Source organism: Penaeus vannamei, chromosome 16 (genome assembly GCF_042767895.1).
Source record: "Penaeus vannamei isolate JL-2024 chromosome 16, ASM4276789v1, whole genome shotgun sequence".
Lineage (NCBI taxonomy): Eukaryota > Metazoa > Arthropoda > Malacostraca > Decapoda > Penaeidae > Penaeus > Penaeus vannamei.
The window spans coordinates 36,867,007-36,889,650 of record NC_091564.1 but is presented as its reverse complement, the minus strand read 5'-3'; the positions used below and the strand labels follow the sequence as shown (position 1 = coordinate 36,889,650).

The 22,644-nt window shown below is 43.4% G+C and overlaps 1 protein-coding gene across 7 annotated transcripts in view; it reads right to left on the bottom strand.

Annotated features, from left to right (window-relative positions):
• Positions 1 to 228: 228 nt before the first annotated feature.
• LOC113818680 (SH3 and multiple ankyrin repeat domains prosap) overlaps positions 229 to 22,644 on the bottom strand; it is a 31,100-nt gene continuing 8,684 nt past the window's right edge. Inside the window, exons 3-15 of one of the 7 annotated variants that reach the window (XM_070131434.1) lie at positions 18,463 to 18,643; positions 11,614 to 11,775; positions 11,285 to 11,442; positions 10,492 to 10,686; positions 10,235 to 10,301; positions 9,760 to 10,035; positions 9,415 to 9,609; positions 9,085 to 9,304; positions 8,627 to 8,822; positions 8,241 to 8,394; positions 7,084 to 7,191; positions 6,076 to 6,425; positions 229 to 5,378 (exon numbers count right to left, since the gene is read on the bottom strand). In XM_070131434.1, the coding sequence (XP_069987535.1) occupies positions 2,631 to 5,378; positions 6,076 to 6,425; positions 7,084 to 7,191; positions 8,241 to 8,394; positions 8,627 to 8,822; positions 9,085 to 9,304; positions 9,415 to 9,609; positions 9,760 to 10,035; positions 10,235 to 10,301; positions 10,492 to 10,686; positions 11,285 to 11,442; positions 11,614 to 11,775; positions 18,463 to 18,643 (5,010 nt within the window). In that variant the 3' untranslated portion in view covers positions 229 to 2,630. Of the gene's footprint in view, positions 5,379 to 6,075; positions 6,426 to 7,083; positions 7,192 to 8,204; positions 8,395 to 8,626; positions 8,823 to 9,084; positions 9,305 to 9,414; positions 9,610 to 9,759; positions 10,036 to 10,234; positions 10,302 to 10,491; positions 10,687 to 11,093; positions 11,252 to 11,284; positions 11,443 to 11,613; positions 11,776 to 18,462; positions 18,644 to 22,644 lie in introns of those variants that run through there. The other 6 variants (XM_070131432.1, XM_070131433.1, XM_070131435.1 and 3 more) reach the window with 6 other exon arrangements.

Here is a 22,644-nt window from a genome sequence, read left to right as displayed (position 1 = left end):
TAGTACTTAATTTTCTGAAAAACTTAACTCCTTTGTATGGCACTTCATTCCCTTTGCATTATGCCAATATAAAGTTGTTTTACCTTACATTCACCGACATTCCAGAGTACAGACACTTTTTCTTCTAAGGACAGTAATACTTCTGTCAGTTATCACTGTCTCCATCATAAATATCTTTTTAGCTGAAACTTAGAACTAAAATATAGAATAAAAATAAAAAATCTTGAATTTAAAAGTATTAAACTTTATTGAGCACAGATGCACATACATATCTCTGGATAAATAATTAAAATTTGTAAACAATTTTGTGTTTAGGAAAAATCCGCATAGAAACTGTGAACTTCCTACAACGGATAAGACTAGATGGTGATGTTAGGACAGTAATATTGGATCTCTCAAGAAATAATCGGATTTATCCCATTTCAAGCATTTTCTAGTTTTTTTGTTTTTTTTTTGTCTTTTCCTTGGAACTTGAATCTGTGAGCCTTATCTTCTCCATGAAAATTCGTTGGTCAAATTTGTGTGTGATTCCTGAACAAAATCTCGACATGGATATTTCAAGACATTTTTGTATTTTCTCTTTCATCTTTCCCAAAATTCTGAAAGCACCAATCAACTCCTTAAACAAATGATAGCAAAATATGATCCAGCTCTGACACATTGAGGACCAAAAGCACCACTATATATATATGAGGATTATATACATATATATATGTTATGTATATATGGAGCATGAATTTCATAAAATAACACAGAGCATGGAGGCTTTATGAAAAATGCTGATAGTCCTAAATGCCAAAATTTACTTTCAAAGTCATTTGCTCAATGGAGACTGTAGCTGGCTAATACCGCGCAGTTACTTACGGTACCAAACCTTCAATTTGGCTTGATACTATCCATCATCTGGGTCTTACTGTAAGCTTCCATCAAGATTTTCTAGACATATAATCTCAATTATTGGATTCACATGTAAACCATGTTCCTGTCCAAAACAATGTTGAACTTATTAAGATTCTAGAAATACACAAAACATTACAAAATATGTGAGTAAACGGCCCTATATCATTCATCTGGGGAAGCTGGCCAGATTTTTATTTATTTATTCAATATATTTCATGCATTTTCATCACATCTACATTGATAATTTCACAACTGTATTAATATATAGCCAAAATTTTTGAAAACTATTCTTATGGGCCACTTCATTGCCAACAAACTTGGTCTACAAGAACTGAAAAATTTAAGTGTCTTGCTGGTCACTTGCATTCCATTCACAGGAATCACTATTTTCAACTAGCTGGCAAAAGATTAATTTCTGCACACACACAAGACTTTTCTAAATTCATCTCACAATTGACTTCAGGCATTGAAGCATTTGGCACACACACAATGGTTGGCAGAAACAGAACGGACATTATAAACTAGCAGAAAGAGAACCATATATACATTTATGCATTATAGTGTCAAATGAAACTAAATAATACGATTGCCATATTTACACTATTAACAGCTTTCTTTGTACAAATACATTCATACTCACCAAGTTTACACTCAAAAAGAAATACTATGAATTTCTCTTAGTTTTTCTTTCTCCAGCAGAAGTTATATATAATAGCCTGGTACATAATAGTTTTGCTATATATAAAATGCTACAGGTATAAAAAGTCTGCAATGACAACACAGAATGAATATTGGTGACTATCTAGCATGCAGGAATATTGTGTGGCCTAATGAATGAGTACAAGAACCTAATTCCAAAAGTGCCCCAGCTATCCCTCACACAATTTATTATTAGGACTGGTGTGGGATATATTGTTGTGGGGAAAACCTCCTTTATGAGCTAAGTATGTGGTTAATGAATATATGAATTAAAGCAACATTCAAGAAGATCAGCATCAACTTAGTGTCAATATCTCACAGAGATTTAAGTTTCAGTTCTAATATAAAGTACTAATGGACAAAGTAACTTTCAAAACCTCATGTTTTGCAATCTGTCATTAGTATATATGAAGTCTTAATTCATTATCCTGCAATATGTATTTAAACTATAATATTTCTGATTTCATTAAAAAAAAAACATATTAAACATTTAACAGAAGAACAAAAAACAAAGGAAATAATCATATGAAGCGTCTTCAATGGTTTTAAATTCTCCATCAACAACACTCCAGCAAGACAAAGAAGCCAATATGATTATAAGGTCTACTACCACAATATTTGTTTACAGGATGGACGTCATAAGTGAAAAGACTACAAGTTAAAGTGTCTTTTAAACACTTGCAAGAACTTGGAATAATGAGCGAGAGATTTATGAAAAATGGCAGCCTGAATACACATTTTTGCAGAGTCGCTTTCCATCTGAGATGAAAATTTCCTGTAGAATCTCACTCCCTCTGAAACACTCCAGCTTCTGATAGGGAACATTTCTTTCTCCTAAATTGAAGCAGCATTTCAATGTACACAAACCGTAATACAATAGTAAAGAGAAAAAAGCTACTAGACAATGCTTCATTCTCATACCCATCATAATTTTTACAAATCTTTAGTAGGACCCTTATACTTTTAGTATTCAATCTACTGGCTCAATACATTTTCTACCAAAATAGATATTATATAAGAAGGCGTATGACTCAAAGATCAATTCTTTCAGTGGGCTTATACCTTTTTAGGGATTTTTCCATGTTAACTCGATGCCCAACCCTTCTCACGCCTAAATTTATAAGCGATTCATTGTTTATATCCATGAGTTTCTTCCCATCAATATCCTGTTCCTCAAAGGAGTCTTTGTACTCGGGCATAAATATACTTTCAAGCCACTCGGTTGTATCACGCGTCGTCCACTCAGTCAGGGTCTTGTGTCTGAATCTCGGAAGCAGTTCCTCCTCCTCTTCATGGACATTTGGCCCCCTTCTTCCAGGCTGATCAAATTCTTCTTCTCCAATATGGATGACAGTCTTGTTATTTTTCCTGCCTTGTGCTCCAGCCATGGACATATCGCAAAACTCTGGAGGAGGTGCCAGGACCATCTCCCCACCACCTGCTTGATCTCGAGTAGGAACTCCTGCCAGTGTATTTACTTCATTGAGAGAGTCCATATGCATACGGATCAACTGCAAGGACTCTTCAATACTCCTCTCATACTCTGTTTCTCCTGTATCAACATTAGTGCTCTTCTTATAGCTATCTCTTTCCAGCGTAGAAGAGCGAGAGGTGGGTGGTGCACTCTTTTCCCTCACAGCCATAGGTTCCCCTTCTACCTCCCAATGCTGTTCTCTTGTTGTGGGCCGACTTCGACCAAGTGTCCCAGTGACTGTTGCTCTGATGGCCTGGCTCACTGGGGGTGCTGAGCTTCCTCTAGAGCTTGATGCACTTGAGGGAGGCCTTGGGAGGGTGGCTCTCATCTGTAATGAGCTTGGTGCTGAGCTGGGTACTTGGCCAGCATGCATCGAATGCTGCATTTCTCTCTCCCCTGTACTGCCTGACCCAGATGACAAGCTGCTGAGTGATGATAATGTACTTATAGTATCTTGATCAACAGATCGAGACATAATTCGCCCTTGTCCAACATCTAGCTCAGTGTCTAAATCTGGCTCAGTTGTTTCTTGTGGAGGAGGAAGCTTCACTAATGACACAGCATTTCTTGTCAGAGTTCCTGATCTTCGAGCACCATTACTATCACTGTCTTTTCCTGAATCACTTCCTTTTTCATTTGTTAATATCCAAGTACGATCACTAGCCTCATCAGAGCTTTCAGATGCCTCAGAACTGTCATCTCTGGTCCCATGTCTCACAAACCTATCTGTTTTATTAGCAGATATGGTGTCAGACTCTGTGTTGATGACTGTTACATAATTTGACTCTTGATGAACATCCTGATCAGAGCTAACTCCACTAGAAGAATTATCCCCATCTTCAAGATTAAAATCATGGGGACAAGAACGGGAATTCTTCATCTTTAAAGTAGACTTTGAATCTTCCCTCTGCACAACAGGAACAGGTCTGGCTTTGGTTCCTGTCGGTACAGTTTTCTCCTTTTGTCTGTTAAAGAGGGCAGATTCCTGGATAGCATCTGATATGGCCTTGCCATTGCCATTACCATTGCCATTACTTCCATTGGCTCTCTTACTTGGACTTGAAGTAGCTGACCTTGTTTGTTCAGGTCCATCATCTTGTCTAGCCTGCCTTTCAGCTGCTTTCTGAGCTATCAAGTCCTTGAAATTGCCTGCTAAAGGCGTTGGGTGTTTGGCTGGTGCAGCATAATGAGGTACGTCAGATGACTCTGATGTGGAAGTCACAAGATTAGGAGAAAATGCCACTGTGGGCTTTTTCTTCTTCAGGGTTCTGGTCTTCTTTGACTGAGACTCATCTTGAGAGTTGTATGTATGATCTTCATCTGAACTATAATCTGGTTCAGGGATGTCAGGTGCTGGAGAAGCTACAGAACCTGGTCCTGTGTAGGCTTTACTTGGAGAACTAGACTCTGCACGATCATGTATACTCTTATTATTCTTGGGTCTTGCATATGTAACAGTATCACTAACTGGCGCCTTCCCAGCACTACTGGGTGATACAACTTCACGACTTCTTGATGTTTCCCCTTCTGTTCCTCTGAAGGTGGAATATGTTGTAAGGTATATTCCAGAATCAAGAGATGTGTCCTTGTCTGGGGAACCCCTCTGCACACTAGGTCTATTGGTGCTTGGGGGTAAGCTCTGAGAACGACTTTTAACACTGGCATTTTTACGATTTAATGTCGCCATCATTTCAGGACTGCGATAACCGACTGTCTTTATTTCTTCTGGTGATGCATAAAGCTTAGCACAATCAGTCGGTCTAAAGCTGGACTGAACTCCTGGTGACACTGGCATAGCCTCTGGAGTTGAAGGAGCAACACCAACGGTTGCATAATCACTTTTGGATCTACTAATATCCACTTTCACAAGCTGTCCTAGTGGTGGGGGAGGTGGTGGGTGTGTTGGCGGTGGATGTAGGCCTGCTTTACGCAGCATAGTAGTATTGACAGCAGACTGTGATCGCCTTAACATACGATATTCCAATGGGCCAGGAGAAATGTTGGGAGAATCACTGCTCTCTTCCTCTGTCCCTTCCTCACCACTCTGCCATGATTCTTTAGACTCGGGAGACCCCACCGTGATCCTCTCCAGAGTGCTCGAGTGGGGTGGCGGACACACAAGGGAGTGTCGTGAATTGCGTTCGTTTAATGCTGTCACGAAGAGGTCTTCCTGTGAAACAGACTTGCGCTTCTCCTCGATGGTAAAAGCTGGAAGGGTACCCGTGACCTCGGCTTTCAAGTCTGGGGTAGAATGGAAACCCTTGTGCAGTCTGGTAAGGTCCAATGGCTGCCGAGCCTTCAGGGCCTGAAAGATTTTCAAAGTTTAATATTTTAACAGGCAAAAAAAGCATCAAAACTAATGTTGTATGTCTCCATACAAACACAGTTACTGAATCTTCCAATGCCCTTGGTTTCTCATTCTTGTGCATCACAGGCAAGCACCTTTTGTATGCATAGTTCTGAACACTTTTCAAAAGTAGTCACTCTATTTAACATGCATAGCAAACACTTTAATAAATAAGCAAATAAGGCAAGGGACAGCAAACATGATGTAAAAAGGTCACTGTAAATGTCAAAAAGGTAATATATCTGTGGTGCAATATTGTAAAACTAAAATTGGGAACTAAGGAACTATATATAAAAAAAAGTTGTTTGCTAATATATGCTGTTGTAGCTGTGATGCTAACTATGATGGATGTTGTTGGGAAAATATCTTATGAGATGTATGCTAATGGTACTTTCAGAGAAGACAATGATTATATAGCTCTTTCAGGCCAAATAAAAGCCTAAGCTTGTTATAGCTGATGCAATTATAAGAAAAAAACAGTGCCTGTCTTTATGAGGTAATTGAACCTACACATTATGTGCATAACAATCACACCCTCAATAATGCAATGATCAAATTTTTAAAACACTGACAAGAAAAAGAGCAACCGAGAAAAAAAAAAGTTTCACACTCAGACATGGTTAATATCCTGCCAAGAGGCCGAAGCGATACCAACCTTTGCCTTCTTCATCTCAGCCACACTGGCATACACACGAGGAGGACGCCCAGTAGGAGTTGATGGAGGAGAGGAGGGAAGAGAGCCAGACTGGGTCATCATGTCCTCCATCTCGGCAGCAGTCATGCGTTTGGAGGAGGGTCGGGCTTTGATGGATGCTACCTTGAGGCCTGGTGGGGTACCCACTGGCGTGCCTATGGTGGGCGTTCCCTGGGGCGTCCCATACTGGCTCCCACTGGTGTAGTGACTGACACCATAGTGACTACTGCCATACGGACCCCCGCCAGGGAACTGTCCGGCGGAACGGGACATCAGGTCTCCGTTCTCCCTCATGCTGGCATCCAGTGCTTCTATAGGGGCAAAATGCTTGATGTCAGTCAGGACTTTAGGAGGAATTTGACATTCTGTTATTGCAAATCAAGATAGCTGTGCATGCAGGCTTTTTCTGTACTCATTGGTAATTGCGTCTGAAATTTCCTTGTCAAATAATTCAAGCTTTATCTTGTCCTTTTTTCAGAAGATCTGGGGAATGTATACTCTACATGCACATGCTCTTAAGGTTTGGTGTTATTTATGACATGCAAACTCTATGCACTATGCAAAGCTTATTAGAAGGAACAGTCCCATATCTGTGATTTTCATCTGAAAAATCTGAATGCAATCTTTCTGTTATTTAAAAATACGGATTTTAACCTAAACCTAATCCTTCTTAAATGAACATGGAAACAAATGGATAAAAACATTCAAACAAAACAATAATGAAAAAAATAATAACTTCACACACTTACATTAACATGAATAGCTATAAAATAAAATAAAAACAAATAATAATATAATGAAATATATGACAAATGAAGCAAAAAAAGAAAAAAAGAAAAAAAAGAAAAAAAAAGGAAAATGAAACCAATTCTGACATCTAAACTCTGAAACAACACATTAGTCCACTTCCAATGCAGAAAGACCATCAAAATGGGACACAAATTGAAAAAAAGAAGCAACCCATCTTACCAATGTCCTGGAGTCCAGCCACCATAGACTTGGCTCGCGCCCGCCCAACACTTAAGGTGGTTCTGGGGTCTCTTGGGGGGGGTGCAGGGGGGGCTTGGGACGACCGCACTAAGAGGGAGACACACACACAAACACAGTTAGTCAGGTGGCGGCGGTAAGCTAAGTAGCAGCCACAAGGGTTATGTGGAGAACTCTGGACTTTGTTGAGGGGATTTCTAACATTGCCGCATCACATTCCATGAAATCAGTCTGTCTGCTAATCTCATTAAGGGTTATGACACTCCTCAACAAATATCCAGGTTGCTAGTGAAGCAAAGCACTTAGATGCATCAGTCTTACTTCTCCTAGGATTTAGACTGTACTTTGGGCATGAAAAATATACAGATATGAAACTCAAATGGACAGAGCAGAGGAAGCATCTATAATGCAAGTTAAAAGTAGATTTTTCTTGAATATCAGTCTCTAAGTGTTGCATATATAACCATTACACTTAAGAATATCTTTTGGTAAAATAAAAAAAAAAGTCAGCTTATCTGAAAATAGTAAAACTCAAAAAATCAAAAACTCCTTTGCAGGTAGTGGAAAACACCAAGATAGTTGAAAAAAGGCATAGTCAAGGGTTATAAGGGTCAGTAAATATAAAGACACTCTCAGCAAGCAGTTTGAAGATTCCGAAAATAACCAATGGAAGAGTGAAGAAATTATATGAAAAGTGGGGTTAATTCCTCATCAACTACTATGTGCAAGAAAATGTATATATAAATTTTTTGACATCCATTCACATGCTTACTGAAAGCTGAAATAATTGTCTATATAGAATGCAGATTATGAAAGGATATTAGTTAATTTTCATGCTACTTCCTATAAAACCGAGATATCTGTATAAACCAATTGCACATCACACATCAAAGAGTGAGTTGGTGCAGCTATAGTATGCTTATGGCAATAGTGCTCATGGATAACTTTTCTTATCTGTACTGGTACTATGAGTCAGTTCAAGTGCCCACTGAACACAGTAACCACAGTGGGGAGCAACAGCCACAGGTCCGAGCACCCTGAGAGAAATTCCAACATAGTCTGAGCTGGAGACCGGAGAACGGAGAGAGGTATCATGCATCTACCTGCAGGGAGCTTTCGAGGGAGTGTCTGGCACCCACGTCTGATAGTTCCCAGGTTGCCTATTGGCGGTTTGTGAGGAGTGAAGGTGACGGGCGCGGGAGTCACAACCATCATCTGGACCAAGTCTCCAGATTTCCGGATGAGATTGACGACGTGCTCGTGGGATGCTTGGGATACGTCTTCTCCATTAATCTGAAACATGCATTTAAATAATTAGTATAGCTCAGGAATTGACCTTCATGGATTTCATGGACATACATTCAAATCATTAGCAAGAATCAGGAAGCTTAGTATCTACAAATGTATGGACATTTTTTTCAACTTTGGCCCTAAATCTGGTATACACCAAATTTACTATTTCCCGTAATAAGAATGAAAAAAATGTAAAAAGTATAGATGTAAGGAAAAATGCACTTCTACTTACCCTGAGTAAATAGTCACCCTTTTTTAGGCCTGCTAAGTCTGCTACCCCCCCAGGATCCACATCATCCAAGTACTGGAGTGCTGGACCTCGTTCATTGGGCCGCTCCATAAGAGGTGAAGTTGCTTTTGCTCCTCGTAACACAAAACCAAAGCCCTTTTTACCTCTATGCAAAACAACAGTGCGTGGCTCACTGGCTCTGTAATTTCAGTTAAGAAAAAATAGTATTAGAAGGGATTTGCATCTAACATTCAAGAAAATTTGTACTACTAAAGCTCTATTTTTTTAACCAAATATTTATACAAGATTTGTTGACACATTTTAAACTATGAATATTACAAGAATTCTTTGATGTCATGCTACAAAGATATGGCATACATTCTTTGTAAATGTCAAATATACAAATACAGTCAAAATGCCTAACCAAACTTTTAAAACAGAAGAATACCAGAACAACTTACTGATTGACCACTGGCTTCCTGAGTCTCGGTGCTGTCCCATAGTGCTGGTGGACCAACATTTCACGTCTTCCTTGAACTCTCGCTACTTGTGGGGCAATCAAGGACTCCCTTACAGCCTGTGGGTTTCGCAGGCGCACTTCCTGCACGCATTGAGGGGGGAAGACTCCTGTGACCCCTCGGATGACACCCTCCAACATGCCGTCATCGGTGCTACCAGTTACTGAAAAGAGTGATGAGAGGTAATGTTCCGTCTACCTGAGGTAAAAGTAAAAAGCCTTTTAATCACATTGTCAGATGATCATAACTCATTTACCTATAATGTGTCCTCACCTTCCAAAATATCGCCTGCATTGATGTCCAGGTGTCCCTGTTTGTGTGGGGTATACTGATGTAAACATACCACCAGCATGCCTACGTCAAAGTGAGTGATGTCAGTAGGTGTTGCATCATAACTTTCTGCACTCCCACTGTTGGATGTGCAGACACCAGAGCTGTCACTCACCATATCACAGCAATCCATGCCTGCTGTAATAGGGTAAGATCAAGAGTTAACAGAGAACCTTCAGACTTTAAAATATTTCTCTCAAACAGCCAACAATAATTTCAATATATCCACAGCATTCTTTTCAAATTCTTAATGCAAAAACCTTGTATTAAAAAGTAAATTCAACTAACCCCACTTACCAGCATTGAGGCTGGCAGATCCTAAAGCACTGGCACACTCTTCAGAATCCATCTCACTTGGATGCGTACATGTAGAACTACTGCCCGTTGACGTCTCACTAAGAGAGGAGGCAGAACTGAAGGGTGGGATGGATCTACTGGAGGGGGACGGCGAGGGGGGCTTTGTCACAGCGCATACTTCTAATCTTGGGTCAGAGTGCGTGCGGGAAAGAGGGGCTCCAGAGATGCGACGGTTGGGGTTGTATTTTGGTGGCTCCTTGAATGGAACTGCAGTGGGGAAAAATGATTGGTCTTTAGTCATAAAAAATATCTGCTATATTCAATATATCCTACATAACTTGTTTTAAATTTGACACAATAACGAATAGCATTCACAGTACCTTAAAACTATAATATGCCATCAACATAGATAACATTATGGCATCAAGGCAAATAATTTTAATGCAAATAAGAAATAGGCACTTACCAACATCCTCTATGCTATGGTTCTTTATCACATCACCAAGTTCCATATTGCCTGCAATGACTGCAACCTGGAGGAGACAAATAAATATATCTATTATTAATTTGGTTAAACCTTGTATCATAGTTTGAAAATGTCACTCATACTACACTTCACAAACTAGAAGAGACTAATGTCAGAATTTCATGATTGTAATTACATGAGTATAAGTTAAACTCTTGACATAAATTACTATAGCATTATTAAAGCTAAACTCTCACCTGGTATGGTGTTTGATTGGCATAATTGAGGGCATTTTTGTCACAGCCTCGAAAGAGCAGGACTCGCGCACAATCCTCCAGATTATTGACAGCGCACACATGAAGAGGCGTGTTACCAGAAGCATTCTGAGCATTCATATCAGCACCATAGAAGAGCAGGTGTTCAAGGTGTTGTACCAACTTGTTGCGACAAGCCTGAGGAAAGAATGGCATTAAGTATCGGCTCTGTCCACCAAAACCAAAAAAACAAGTATCAAAATGGATTTTCTCTGTTCTGTTCTGAGTTAATCAAACATAGTTCTTAAATCTATGCCTATTTTAAGGTATGGGAAGTATATATAAAATAATAAATCAGAAGAAAACTTTTATCAGTAGCTTAATAACAAAAGAAAGTGTCTTTGTCTGCATCTGTTTATCAACACCTTATCACTTGGACAGGTTGATCCACTTAAGATAAGCAAAATCTCTATTTCTCTAATCCCTCCGTATTGTTGTTAATGAAAGAATGAATCTACTTTTTTTATAACACATTCCCCACTAATATGGCCTGACGAATGCTAAACAAAAGTGTGCCAGGAAATTCGCCAAACAGATTCTCTTACTTGCCCTCAACACAAATCCAATTACCCGGTAGAATTACCCGTTGAGTTACCCGACTTCCTTCCCCAGCTCTCGTCGCCGGGCCCCAGCCTCTCTCTCTCTCTCTCTGCATGGACTCGCAATCAAAGTTCACTCAGCCTCCCAGCCCAAACCTCACTACAGGAACCTTTCCTCCCGACCCGCAGCGCCTTACCTGGTGGGTCTCCTGCCACCCTTGGTTGTCACAGGCTCCTATCACAGCGTAGTCGTGCAGCAGAGCCTCGCACAGCAGCGGATCCGTGTTGTGTGTTACAGAGTAGTAGAGAGGGGTCAGGCCACGCGAGTCACGGTAATTGGGAGATGCACCCAAGTCTGCAATAAAGGTCAAAGGAAGAGGTTGAGAGGGTTGCATCATCGCAACTTCAACGTCATTCATACACCCCCCCCCAATTCATACATCTCCATCTCCGATCTATCGCCATCACCTGCATATATCCGACAAGAGGCCTAAAACCCTCCGAAATACCCTGACGGACGACCTACCCAGCAGCGTCTTGACAGCCTCGAAGTTGTTCGCCTGGACCGCCCTGTGCATCGCCGTCACCCCGTCCTTGGTGCGGTAGTCGAGGAGCGCCCCGCCGTTCACGATGCTCATGACCATCTTGGCTGGCTTCTTGATTCTCGCTGCCAGGGACAACGGCGTTTCTGTGGGCGGGGGAGGTGGGTTAGTTTTGGTGTTTAGTGGGGGGGAGGGAGGGAGGGAGGGAGGGAGGGAGGGAGGGAGGGAGGGAGGGAGGGAGGGAGGGAGGGAGGGAGGGAGGGAGAGAGAGAGAGAGAGAGAGAGAGAGAGAGAGAGAGAGAGAGAGAGAGAGAGAGAGAGAGAGAGAGAGAGAGAGAGAGAGAGAGAGAGAGAGAGAGAGAGAGAGACAGACAGACAGACAGAGAAAATGATGGACGGCTCTAAAGAACGGGTCTTCTCCCTGATAGCCATTTAGCTACAATGCATGTGGGACACAAGGGAAGCAGCACAATACAAAATACATAAATTTCCTAAACATTACATAAATTACAGTGGGTCACTCTTCCTCGTTCTCCTTTTATTCTTTCAAATACCTTTCAAACTACAGGTAATGATTAACACTCTCTTATGAGCAAACTCCAGTCGCGCAACAAAACCGACTGTTCTAGAGATTAAAAAAAAAACGTTATGTACTCAAAGCTTGCAAGACAGTGATTGCAGTGATAAGATTCGGCGACTCAGCGATAAGAATAAGAGTACCAACATTCTTCTTTATTCTCCATTAAGTACGTTCGTGTGAGTAATTTCTTCATTTGTACATAACGGTTCCTTCTAAATAGTTTTCGCGCCAAATCTCTCCTGTAGTTACAATTACAATTACAATTGGGGAGGGAGAGAGGGAGGGAGAGAGGGAGAGAGGGAGAGAGAGAGAGAGAGAGAGAGAGAGAGAGAGAGAGAGAGAGAGAGAGAGAGAGAGAGAGAGAGAGAGAGAGAGAGAGAGAGAGAGAGAGAGGGAGGGAGGGAGGGAGGGAGGGAGGGAGGGAGGGAGGGAGAGAGAGAGAGAGAGAGAGAGAGAGAAAGGAGGGAGAGAGAAAGAGAGAGAGAGAGAGAGAGAGAGAGAGAGAGAGAGAGAGAGAGAGAGAGAGAGATGGAGAAAGAGAGAGAGATGGAGAAAGAGAGAGATGGAGAAAGAGAGAGATGGAGAAAGAGAGAGATGGAGAAAGAGAGAGATGGAGAAAGAGAGAGATGGAGAAAGAGAGAGATGGAGAAAGAGAGAGATGGAGAAAGAAAGAGATAGACAGACAGATAGATAGACAAATAGATAGATAGACAGACAGATAGAGAGACGGAAGGAGAGAAAAAAATGAATTAATTAACTGATGGCGAGAAAGAACCTTCATTGATTCTGTCCACGGTTAGAATTCATATTTCCCTCCCATTTGCCGCCGTGAAGTACCGTCCCTAATTAACAGCAAAATTACAGAAGTTAATTGACCTAAGAACCAATTTCCCGCAGCTTCCCCCGCGCGCCGCCCTCGATTCACTCCGGGGCAAGACAGGGATTCGGCGCCGCTCCATTCCGCCGCAGGATGGTGCACAAACAAGCGTCTTTATATATGGTATGAATGTGTGAATATGTATCATATATTATATGATATGTATTATATATTATACTTCATATACATTATATAATATACATGTCATATATTATACATATTATATACATTATACATATTCTATATATAATATATATATATATATATATATATATATATATATATATATATATATATATATATATATAATAAAGTATATGTATACACATACAAACGTACGTGTGTGTGTGTGTGTGTGTGTGTGCGCGCGCGCTCTGTTCCCTCTAAAAAGAAGGGGATTCCCCAGAGACACCTCCGCCTCGCCCCTCCTATTACAAAAAGGAAAAAGAGGAAATGCCCGAAAATAACACGTGACCCCGCCAACGTGCGAAATTAATACCCACCCAAAGGTCGCGCAAAGGTCACTCCATCCGTTGACCTTAAGTCCACACCTTTTTTCGTCTCCTTTCCCCGTTTCCTCCTCCGTTTCGCGTTATTCATTTGCTCTTGTTTACTTCTGTTATTCGTTCTTGAAATCTCTCTCGTTCCATTGTTTTTTTTATGGATTTTTTTTCTTTGTTTTGTACTTTTCCTCATCTCTATTTCCTTTATTTTGTTCATTCTTCGTTTTCTTCTTGCCTCGTTTACTTTTCTCGGTAACAATTCCCATCCTTCACTCCCCTTCCCATTTCACTTCATCTCTTTTTCTCTCACATTTCCTCCCCATCTCTCTCCTCTTCTATCATTCTGCTCGATTTCTCTTCATAATCCACCCCCTCCCTCTCCTCTTCTTAAATTCTTCCTCCTCTTCTCCCATCCTTTCTCCCTTTTTGTCGCCTCTCCTCCTTTCCTCTCCCTCTACTTAGCTCATCCATCCTCCACCTCTCTTTCCTCTTCTCCCATCCTTCCCCCAACCCCCTACCATCCTCCACCTCTTCCCTTCCTCTCTCTCCTCATCCCTTCTTCTCTCTCCTCCTTCCCCTCCTCCCCCTCTTCTTCTTCTTCTCCTTCCTCCTCCTCCTCTCCTTCCACCTCCTCCTCCTCTTCCTCTTCCTCATCCTCATCCTCCCTTCCGCTCTCCTCTTCTCCCATCCTTCCCCTCCTCCCTTCCCCCTCTTCTTCTTCTTCTTCTTCTTCTTCTTCTTCTTCTTCTTCTTCTTCTTCTTCTTCTTCTTCCCCCCTCCTTCTTCATCTCTCTTCTTCTTTTCCTTCTTCCTCCTCCTCCTCCTCCTCTCCTTCCACCTCCTCTTCCTCCACCTCCTCTCCTTCCACCTCCTCTTCCTCCTCCTCCTCCCCTTCCTCTTCCTCCTCCCTCCTCCTTCTCCCCCTCCTCCCCCTCCTCCCTCCTCCTCCTCCCTTCCTCCTCCTCCTTCCTCCTCCTTTCTCCTCCCTTTCTCCTCCTCCTTTTTCCTCCTCCTTTTCCTTCTCCTTTCTCCTCCTCCTTTCTCCTCCTCCCTTTCTCCTTCTCCTTTCTCCTCCTCCTTTCTCCTCCTCCTTTCTCCTCCTCCTTTCTCCTCTCCTCCTTTCTCCTCCTCCTTTCTCCTCCTCCCTTTCTCCCCCTCCTTCCTCCTCCCCCTCCTTCCTCCTCCTCCTCCTTCCTCCTTCCCCCTCCCTTCTTCCCTCCTTCCTCCTTCCTCCTTCCTCCTTCCTCCTTCCCCTTCCTCCTTCATCCTCCTTCCTCCTCCTCTTCCTCCTCCTCCTCCCAGGGTTATCAAGGCCAAACGGCGTATATTTCTGTTCGTAATGAGTGCCATTAATGCCTACGCGACAGATGTTACGCACGGGGGTCCTGACCGCACGCTTGCCTTGGCCCGGAAGTTTAATTAAGTTCCCCCTCACAGTTTAATTCTGTGACCCCTCCCCCCTTTCCTCTTCCCCTCCTCCTCTTTCTCTTCTCTTCTCTCTCTTTCCTACTCCTTAATTCTGTGACCCCTCCCCCCTCCTCCTCTGTTTCGCTTCTCTTCTCTCTCTTTCCTACTCCTTAATTCTGTGACCCCCCTCCCCCTCTCCTCCTCCTCCCCTCGCCTCCTCTGTTTCTCATCTCTTCTCTCTCTTTTTCTACTCCTTAATTCTGTGACCCCTCCCCCCTCTCCTTCTCCTGTCTCTTCTCTTCTCTCTCTTTCCTACTCCATAATTCTGTGACCTCCTCCCCCCTCTCCTCCTCTGTTTCTCTTCTCTTCTCTCTCTTTTTCTACTCCATAACTCCTGGTACATCCCTCTCCTCCTCCCCTCCTCCTCTGTTTTTCTTCTCTTCTCTCTCTTTCCTACTCCATAATTCTGTGACCCCTCCCCTCACTCCTCCTCCCCTCCTTCTCCTGTCTCTTCTCTTCTCTCTCTTTCCTACTCCATAATTCCTGGTACACCCCCTCCTCTACCTCCCTTTCGCGAACGCTTTCCGTTTTCTCCAATTCTCCACCTCTCATTTCGTCTTTGCCCTCTTCCTTCTTTCTTTCTCTTTCCTCCTCCGTTTCCCATCTTCCCTCAACCTTTTTCACTCTTCCCCTTCCCCTTTCCCCGTTCCCTCTTTCCACCTCTTCTTCTCCCTCTTCCTTCCCCCTTCCCTTCCCATCCCTTCTTGCCCCTTTTCCCCCTTTCTTCCACCTCTCCTTTCGCCCTCTTCCTCCTCCCCTTTCGCCCTCTTTCTCCTCCCCTTTTCCCTCTCCCCCCCCCCTCCACTTCCCCTTTAGTCTTTGCCCTTCTAGTCCCTGTCTATCTTTATCTAGTAATTTGATTCTCTCTTATTTATCGTAGTTACTCTGCTTTGTTTCGTTTTCTTTGCCGTGCGCATCTCATCCGTCTTTTGTTTTCGGTCCGGTTTGGCGCGAAAAAAATATGAAGATATTTTCTCTTTCCCTCTTCACCTCGCTTTGCTTTCTTCCTCCCATTTAGCTAAATACGTCCTATCTCCTTTTCGCTGTGACCTCTTCCCTCTTTTATCCCATTTTTGTCTCTATTATCTGACCCTTCCTCTCCTTATGAATTAATGACAAAACGGCATAAAAATAACAAATACTCAAATAAATGAATAAATAAACTGAATAATCAATTAAATGAATAATAACGATGAATAAACGAGTAAATAAAAGAAAATGAGTTCAGAATCAGCGCGAGAAATGGAGGCGAAGAAAAAAAAACAAGCCACGTGAAAGAGAACGAAAGAGAGGGAGAGGCACTGAGTACGAAGGGCGTGGGAAGGGAGGGAGGGAGGGAGGGAGGGAGGAGGAGGGGAGGAGGGGAGGAGGGGAGGGAGGGAAGGGAAGGAGGAAGGAAAGGGAAGGGAAGGAGGGAGGGAGGGAGGAGGGAGGAAGGGAGGGAGGGAGGAGGGAGGGAGGGAGGGAGGGAGGGAGGGAGGGAGGGAGGAGGAGGGAGGGAGGGAGGGAGGGAGGAGGGGAGGGAGGTAGGAGGGAGGAGGGAGGGAGGAGGGAGGGGAGGAGGGAGGAGGGGAGGGAGGGAGGGTGAGAAGGGGGTAAGAGGGAGGGAGGGGCGTGGGAAGGGGGGTGGAAAGAAAGTAAGAGAAATGGCGAGAAGAGAGGAGAGGAGGAGAGGAGAGAAAAGAGGGGTAGAGGGGAGGAGAGGAGAGAAAAGAAGGGAGGAGAGAAGTGGAGAGGAAGAGAAAAGACAAGACAAGACAAGATAAAAAACATTTAGGATAGTAATGAAAACAAAATCCCTCCCTCGCTGAAGCAAAGGCGCCAAACTCTCGCAAACTCGACATCAATCTCCATCTTGCTCTTCTCGCTTCCTCTTCTTCGACCATAGCACGCTAAATCCACCCTTAAACACCCGACGGATAGAGGCGATCTCGGCCCGCTCCCCCCAGAGAATGGGTAACAAGCTCATGGTACTCGCAAATCAAGGAGGGAATTTTACGGCACCCATGGCACGCTAGGGGGAAACATACACACACACAACACACGCACATACACACACACACACACACGAAAAAATACTCACACAAATCTCTCTCTCTCTCTCTCTCTCTCTCTCACACACACACACACACACACACACACACACACACACACACACACACACACGAAAAAATACTCTCTCTCTCTCTCTCTCTCTCTCTCTCTCTCTCTCTCTCTCTCTCTCTCTCTCTCTCTCTCTCTCTCTCTCTCTCTCTCACGCACACGCACACACACACACACACACACACACACACACACACACACACACACACACACACACACACACACACACACACACACACACACACACACGCACACGCACACGCACACGCACACGCACACGCACACGCACACGCACACGCACACGCACACGCACACGCACACACATATATAGGTCGTCTACGAGGGACCATAAAACTTTACATTCGAACGATTACACTCGTAGTAAATTCTTTGAAATTTAATGATATTTAGTTTTATGGCCGACTATGTACGTGGAACTCGTAAGGAAACACAGGCGTTTATTGCAATGATAACCTCTTCATGCATTCTCTACACGAAATTCACATAAAAAGAATTGCTTGAAACCCCAAAGGGACAATAACGCGATTAAACACACATACAGTGCACGCAACACGTAGGAAAACACTTTAGTTGCCCCTCCAAACCCTGAATTACAATTTTCTATCTCGTAGAAAACGAAATGTAGGACAGACTCAATAAATATTTATTTTCGTTCACTTTTTTTCGCCGCATTGCTATTCTAAATGATGCTACGAAACTTTTGAGGCAGATAAAGGGCACAACTGTAAAAATGTAAATATATATTGTGTGAATATATATATATATATGTGTGTGAATATATACGTACGTACGTACGTACGTGTGTGTGTGTGTGTGTGTGTGTGTGTGTGTGTGTGTGTGTGTGTGTAATAATGTGTATTAATAATGTGTGTGTGTGTAATGTGTGTGTGTAATATGTGTGCGTGTGCGTGTGCGTGTGCGTGTGCGTGTGCGTGTGCGTGTGCGTGTGCGTGTGTGTGTGTGTGCGTGTGCGTGTGCGTGTGAGTGTGCGTGTGTGTGCGTGTGCGTGTGTGTGCGTGTGCGTGTGCGTGCGTGTGCGTGTGTGTGTCCGAGTGCGCGTGCGCGTGTGCGTGAGCGCGTGCGCGTGCGTGTGCGTGTGCGTGTGTGTGTGCGTGTATGCGCGCGCAAGTATGTGTTTACGCTAGCGTATACGTGAGTACGCACAAGCGTCAGTGCGTACCAATATACGCGTGACCGATCATGTGTACATATCAAGACCACGACATAAAAAAAGACAAAACACCAACAATAAAAAAAATCAGCAAGACCCCGCAGCACTGACCTCCCGTGTCCTGGCAGTGGAAGTTGGGGTCGAGTCCCTTGGCGCACAGCTTGGTCACCTTCTCCACGTTGTTCTCCTTCACGTAGTCCAGGAACCGGCGCAGGTTAGCCCTCGTGTGCAGCGCCCGCAAGGCCTTCTCCTCCAGGTGCAGCATCTTGTACACGCGGCGCTTGTACTTGAGCTGCGGGGGGAGTAGGGGGAGGGGGAGAGGGAGTTAGAGTTGCGTGCGGTCGTTGTACAGGGATGAGAATATGGGGGATGTGGAATAGGGGGAGGGAGGGAGTGGAATAGGGGGAGGGAAGGGGTGGAAAGGGGGGAGGGGAGTGGGATAGAGGGAGGGGAATAGGGAGAGGGGGTGAAATAAGGGGAGGGAGGGAGTGAAATAGGGGAGGGAGGGAGTGGAATTGGGGGAGGGGAGTGAAATAGGGGGAGGGAGTGGAATAGGGGAGGGAGGGGTGGTATAGGGGGAGGGGAGAGTGGAATAAGGGGAGGGGGAGGGAGGGTAAAGGTGTGAAGGAAGGTGTGGAAAGCAGGTGAATGAGGTGAGGTGATGGGGGAAGGTGGGTGGGAGTGAGACGAAGGGGAAGGAGGGGAGGAAAGTGAAAGGGGGGGGGGGAGGGAAAGAGGTGGGAAGAAGATGAAAGAAAGAACAAGACAAGAGGAGAGGAGGGGTGGGGGAAGGGGAGGGGATGGGAAGGTGTAAGGGAGAGGATAAAAGTAATGGATGATGGATAAGAGCGATACACGTGGATAAGCGCACGTGGGTGGCTTTCACTTTCACAAAATCTCGAAGAAACCATTTAACCTCGTCCTCTCTCGCACGCAGAAACACACACGCATTTAGTCAATCCATCTCTTCTCTCTCTTCTCTTCTCTTCTCTTCTCTTCTCTTCTCTTCTCTCTCTCTCTCTCTCTCTCTCTCCTCTCTCTCTCTTTCTCTCTTTCTCTCTTTCTCTCTTTCTCTCTTTCTCTCTTTCTCTCTCTCTCTCTCTCTCTCTCTCTCTCTCTCTCTCTCTCTCTCTCTCTCTCTCTCTCTCTCTCTCTCTCTCTCTCTCTCTCTCTCTCTCATAACTGACATGAAAATAATAATAATAATAATAACTAACACTGATGAGAAACATGATAATGATTACAAATATAATAACGAATACAAAATAGAATTTAAAAAATTATCATCACAACAGCTTTAATACTGACACCAACCGCAAAACACGTGGCGCCCGCGTGCACGTGCACACACACAATATATGGACTCACTCACTCAATCACATACATACACACACACACACACATACTCTTACACACACACACTCTTTACACACACACACATGCACACACACACAAACTCTGTACACACACAAACTCTGTACACACACACTCTCTCTACACACACACTCTCTCTACACACATACACTCTCTCTACACACACACACACTCTCTACACACACACACACTCTCTACACACACACACACTCTCTATACACACACACTCTCTCTACACACACACACACACACACACACACACACACACACACACACACACACACACACACACACACACACTACACACACACACACACACACACACACAACCCCCCCCCCCCTCCCTCCACACACCCACACAATCAACCCCCCTCCCTCCCTCCACACATACACACACCCACTCACCCCCTCACTCCCTCCACACTTTCTACCCGCAATTCCCACTCGCACGCACAAACCTCTCACGCCTCTTCTCGAAAGCCACCGAATTAATCCACACTGTAAATCAACAAAATTCCTCCTTCTGTGTAATTAAGGTTTTGAAATGCCTTATCGGCCGGTATGGCGTGGAGAGGCTATGGGACCCCCCTTATCGGCTACACGCGGCTACCGGTATGCGCGTGTGTCGTTTTATCTATCTATTTATCTATTTGTGTATTTGTCGATCTTCATATATTGATATATCTATCCATTTTTATTTGTGTATCTATTTATCTTTAATTATTTATCTATACTTCTCAACCTTTCTTTATCTTTATCTCTATCTATCTATCTTTATCTCTCCCTCCCTCTTCCTCTCCCTTTACCTCTTTCCCTCCAGCTATCTGTCTATATATCTATCTATCTATCTAATTAATCACCTATCTACCAAGCTATCTTAAGTATTTACTTGGTAATTAATATTTATGTTATCCTATTATTCGTTATCTCTCTCTGTCTGTCTGTCTCTCTCTGTCTGTCTGTCTGTCTCTCTGTCTGTCTGTCTGTCTCTGCCTGTATGTCTGTCTCTGCCTGTATGTCTGTCTCTCTCTGTCTGTCTGTCTGTCTCTGTCTGTCTGTCTGTCTCTGTCTCTCAGTCTATCTATCTTAATTATCTAGCTATCTACCACTCTATTTTTGTGATCCCATTTCTCCTTGTCTCTCGCTCTATCTGCCTGTCTGTGTCTATCGGTGTCTGTCTTGTATACTTTTTTTTTGTCCTGTGAGTGGTGTTTGTTTGAATATGAGAATAGGTTTGAGCGCGCAACATCCTCAGACTCTTCCCCCCCACACACACACACACGCACGCACGCACGCACGCACGCACGCATACACATACACATACATACACATACACATACACACACACACACACACACACACACACACACACACACACACACACACATCTACCCACACATCTACCCACACACGCACACATATCCACACACACACAAACACGCACGCACAAGCACGCAATAACCCTACACGCACCTCGCCGCCATCATGACGGCACTAAAACCCAAAGGATTAGCGAGCATCGGCGCCTCTGTGCCTACGAAGGCTAAGCTCCGCCCCGTCACGTGACCTTGAGAGTGACGTCATGGTAACCCGCTTGAGAAAAAAATACCAAAATAAATACGAAAATCACAGAAAAAAAGGTATACTATAATACTATTTGTAATTCAGACTTTTGCGTTGAGGTTGATATATAATTCAGGTTATTTACACAGCTTGTACCATTTTTTTTCTCTCCATAATGTACTGTACGTGAGATTACAACTGTAGTTCAAATAATCCTACGGTTATGGCTGACCTTGTTTTGATCTTTTTGAGAACTTGTCTTCAAAAGATAACTTTATCGAACTTACTGGGTGTCTATGGATTTTGTCTGTCTTTCCTCTGTCGGAGTGTCTGTCTCATGGTATATCTATCTGTCTATCTGCTTATCTATTTAGCTATTTGCCTATCTATCATTTTTTTTCTATCTGTCCCTATCTTTATATCTTTCTCCCTCTCCCTATTTCATTCCCTCCTTCTCCCTCTCTCTCTCTCTCTCTTCTCCCTCTCTCTCTCTTCTTCTCCCTCTCCCCCCCTCTCTCTCCCTCTTCTCCTTCTCTCCTTCTCTCCCTCTCTCCCTCTCTCCCTCCTTCCTTCCTTCCCTCCTTCCCTCTCTTAAACATGTAAATCCGAACCAAAGATATCCAACACCTAACTCTCTCAAAGCCAAAGAGATCCGCCTTTGGATTCACAGATTTCCCGAATAGTTTTAAAAACCACTTGCATGACACACACACACACATACACATCCGCGCAGTGCATGACCGCCAATGGAGAGGACGACTTAGTGCAGCCAAGTTGTCATGGCGATGCAATTCGTGATCTCATGATTAAAAATCTCAATCTTACATCACCGCCGCTAAATAAACTACAAACATAAGACCGACTAATTCTGTATTCCTCGTTATTCACAAACTTCTACGATCATTTTCGTTACTGAAGACGTTTCAACACGGAAGACGAAGCCCGCGTCGAACAAAAACAAAAGACGAACGCGTGATGTGCTTATAGCGTGTCGAAAGGAATTCCAAACCTTTGTCAGGCCGGATCAAAGCGTAATATTCTACATCTGCGGTCGGTTCAGAATCATAAAGAATAAGTAATGAATGTTTTTTCATGGTTCTTCGATTTGTTTTTTTTTCAGTGTCATTTTCTGACATTTTTTAGGAGATCTACGCTGGGTGAATCGTGTACCTTCTGCTACCATTTCTCTTGCTATTCTTCCAATTCTCAATTCTAATTCTTCCACACAACACGCACTGCTTGAAAAAAAAACACACACACCAAAAAATAATAATCAATAAATAAAAATAGTAATAATAAAAAACAAAAAATAGTAATGATAAATAAAAAAATAATAAATAAAATAAAATAAACACA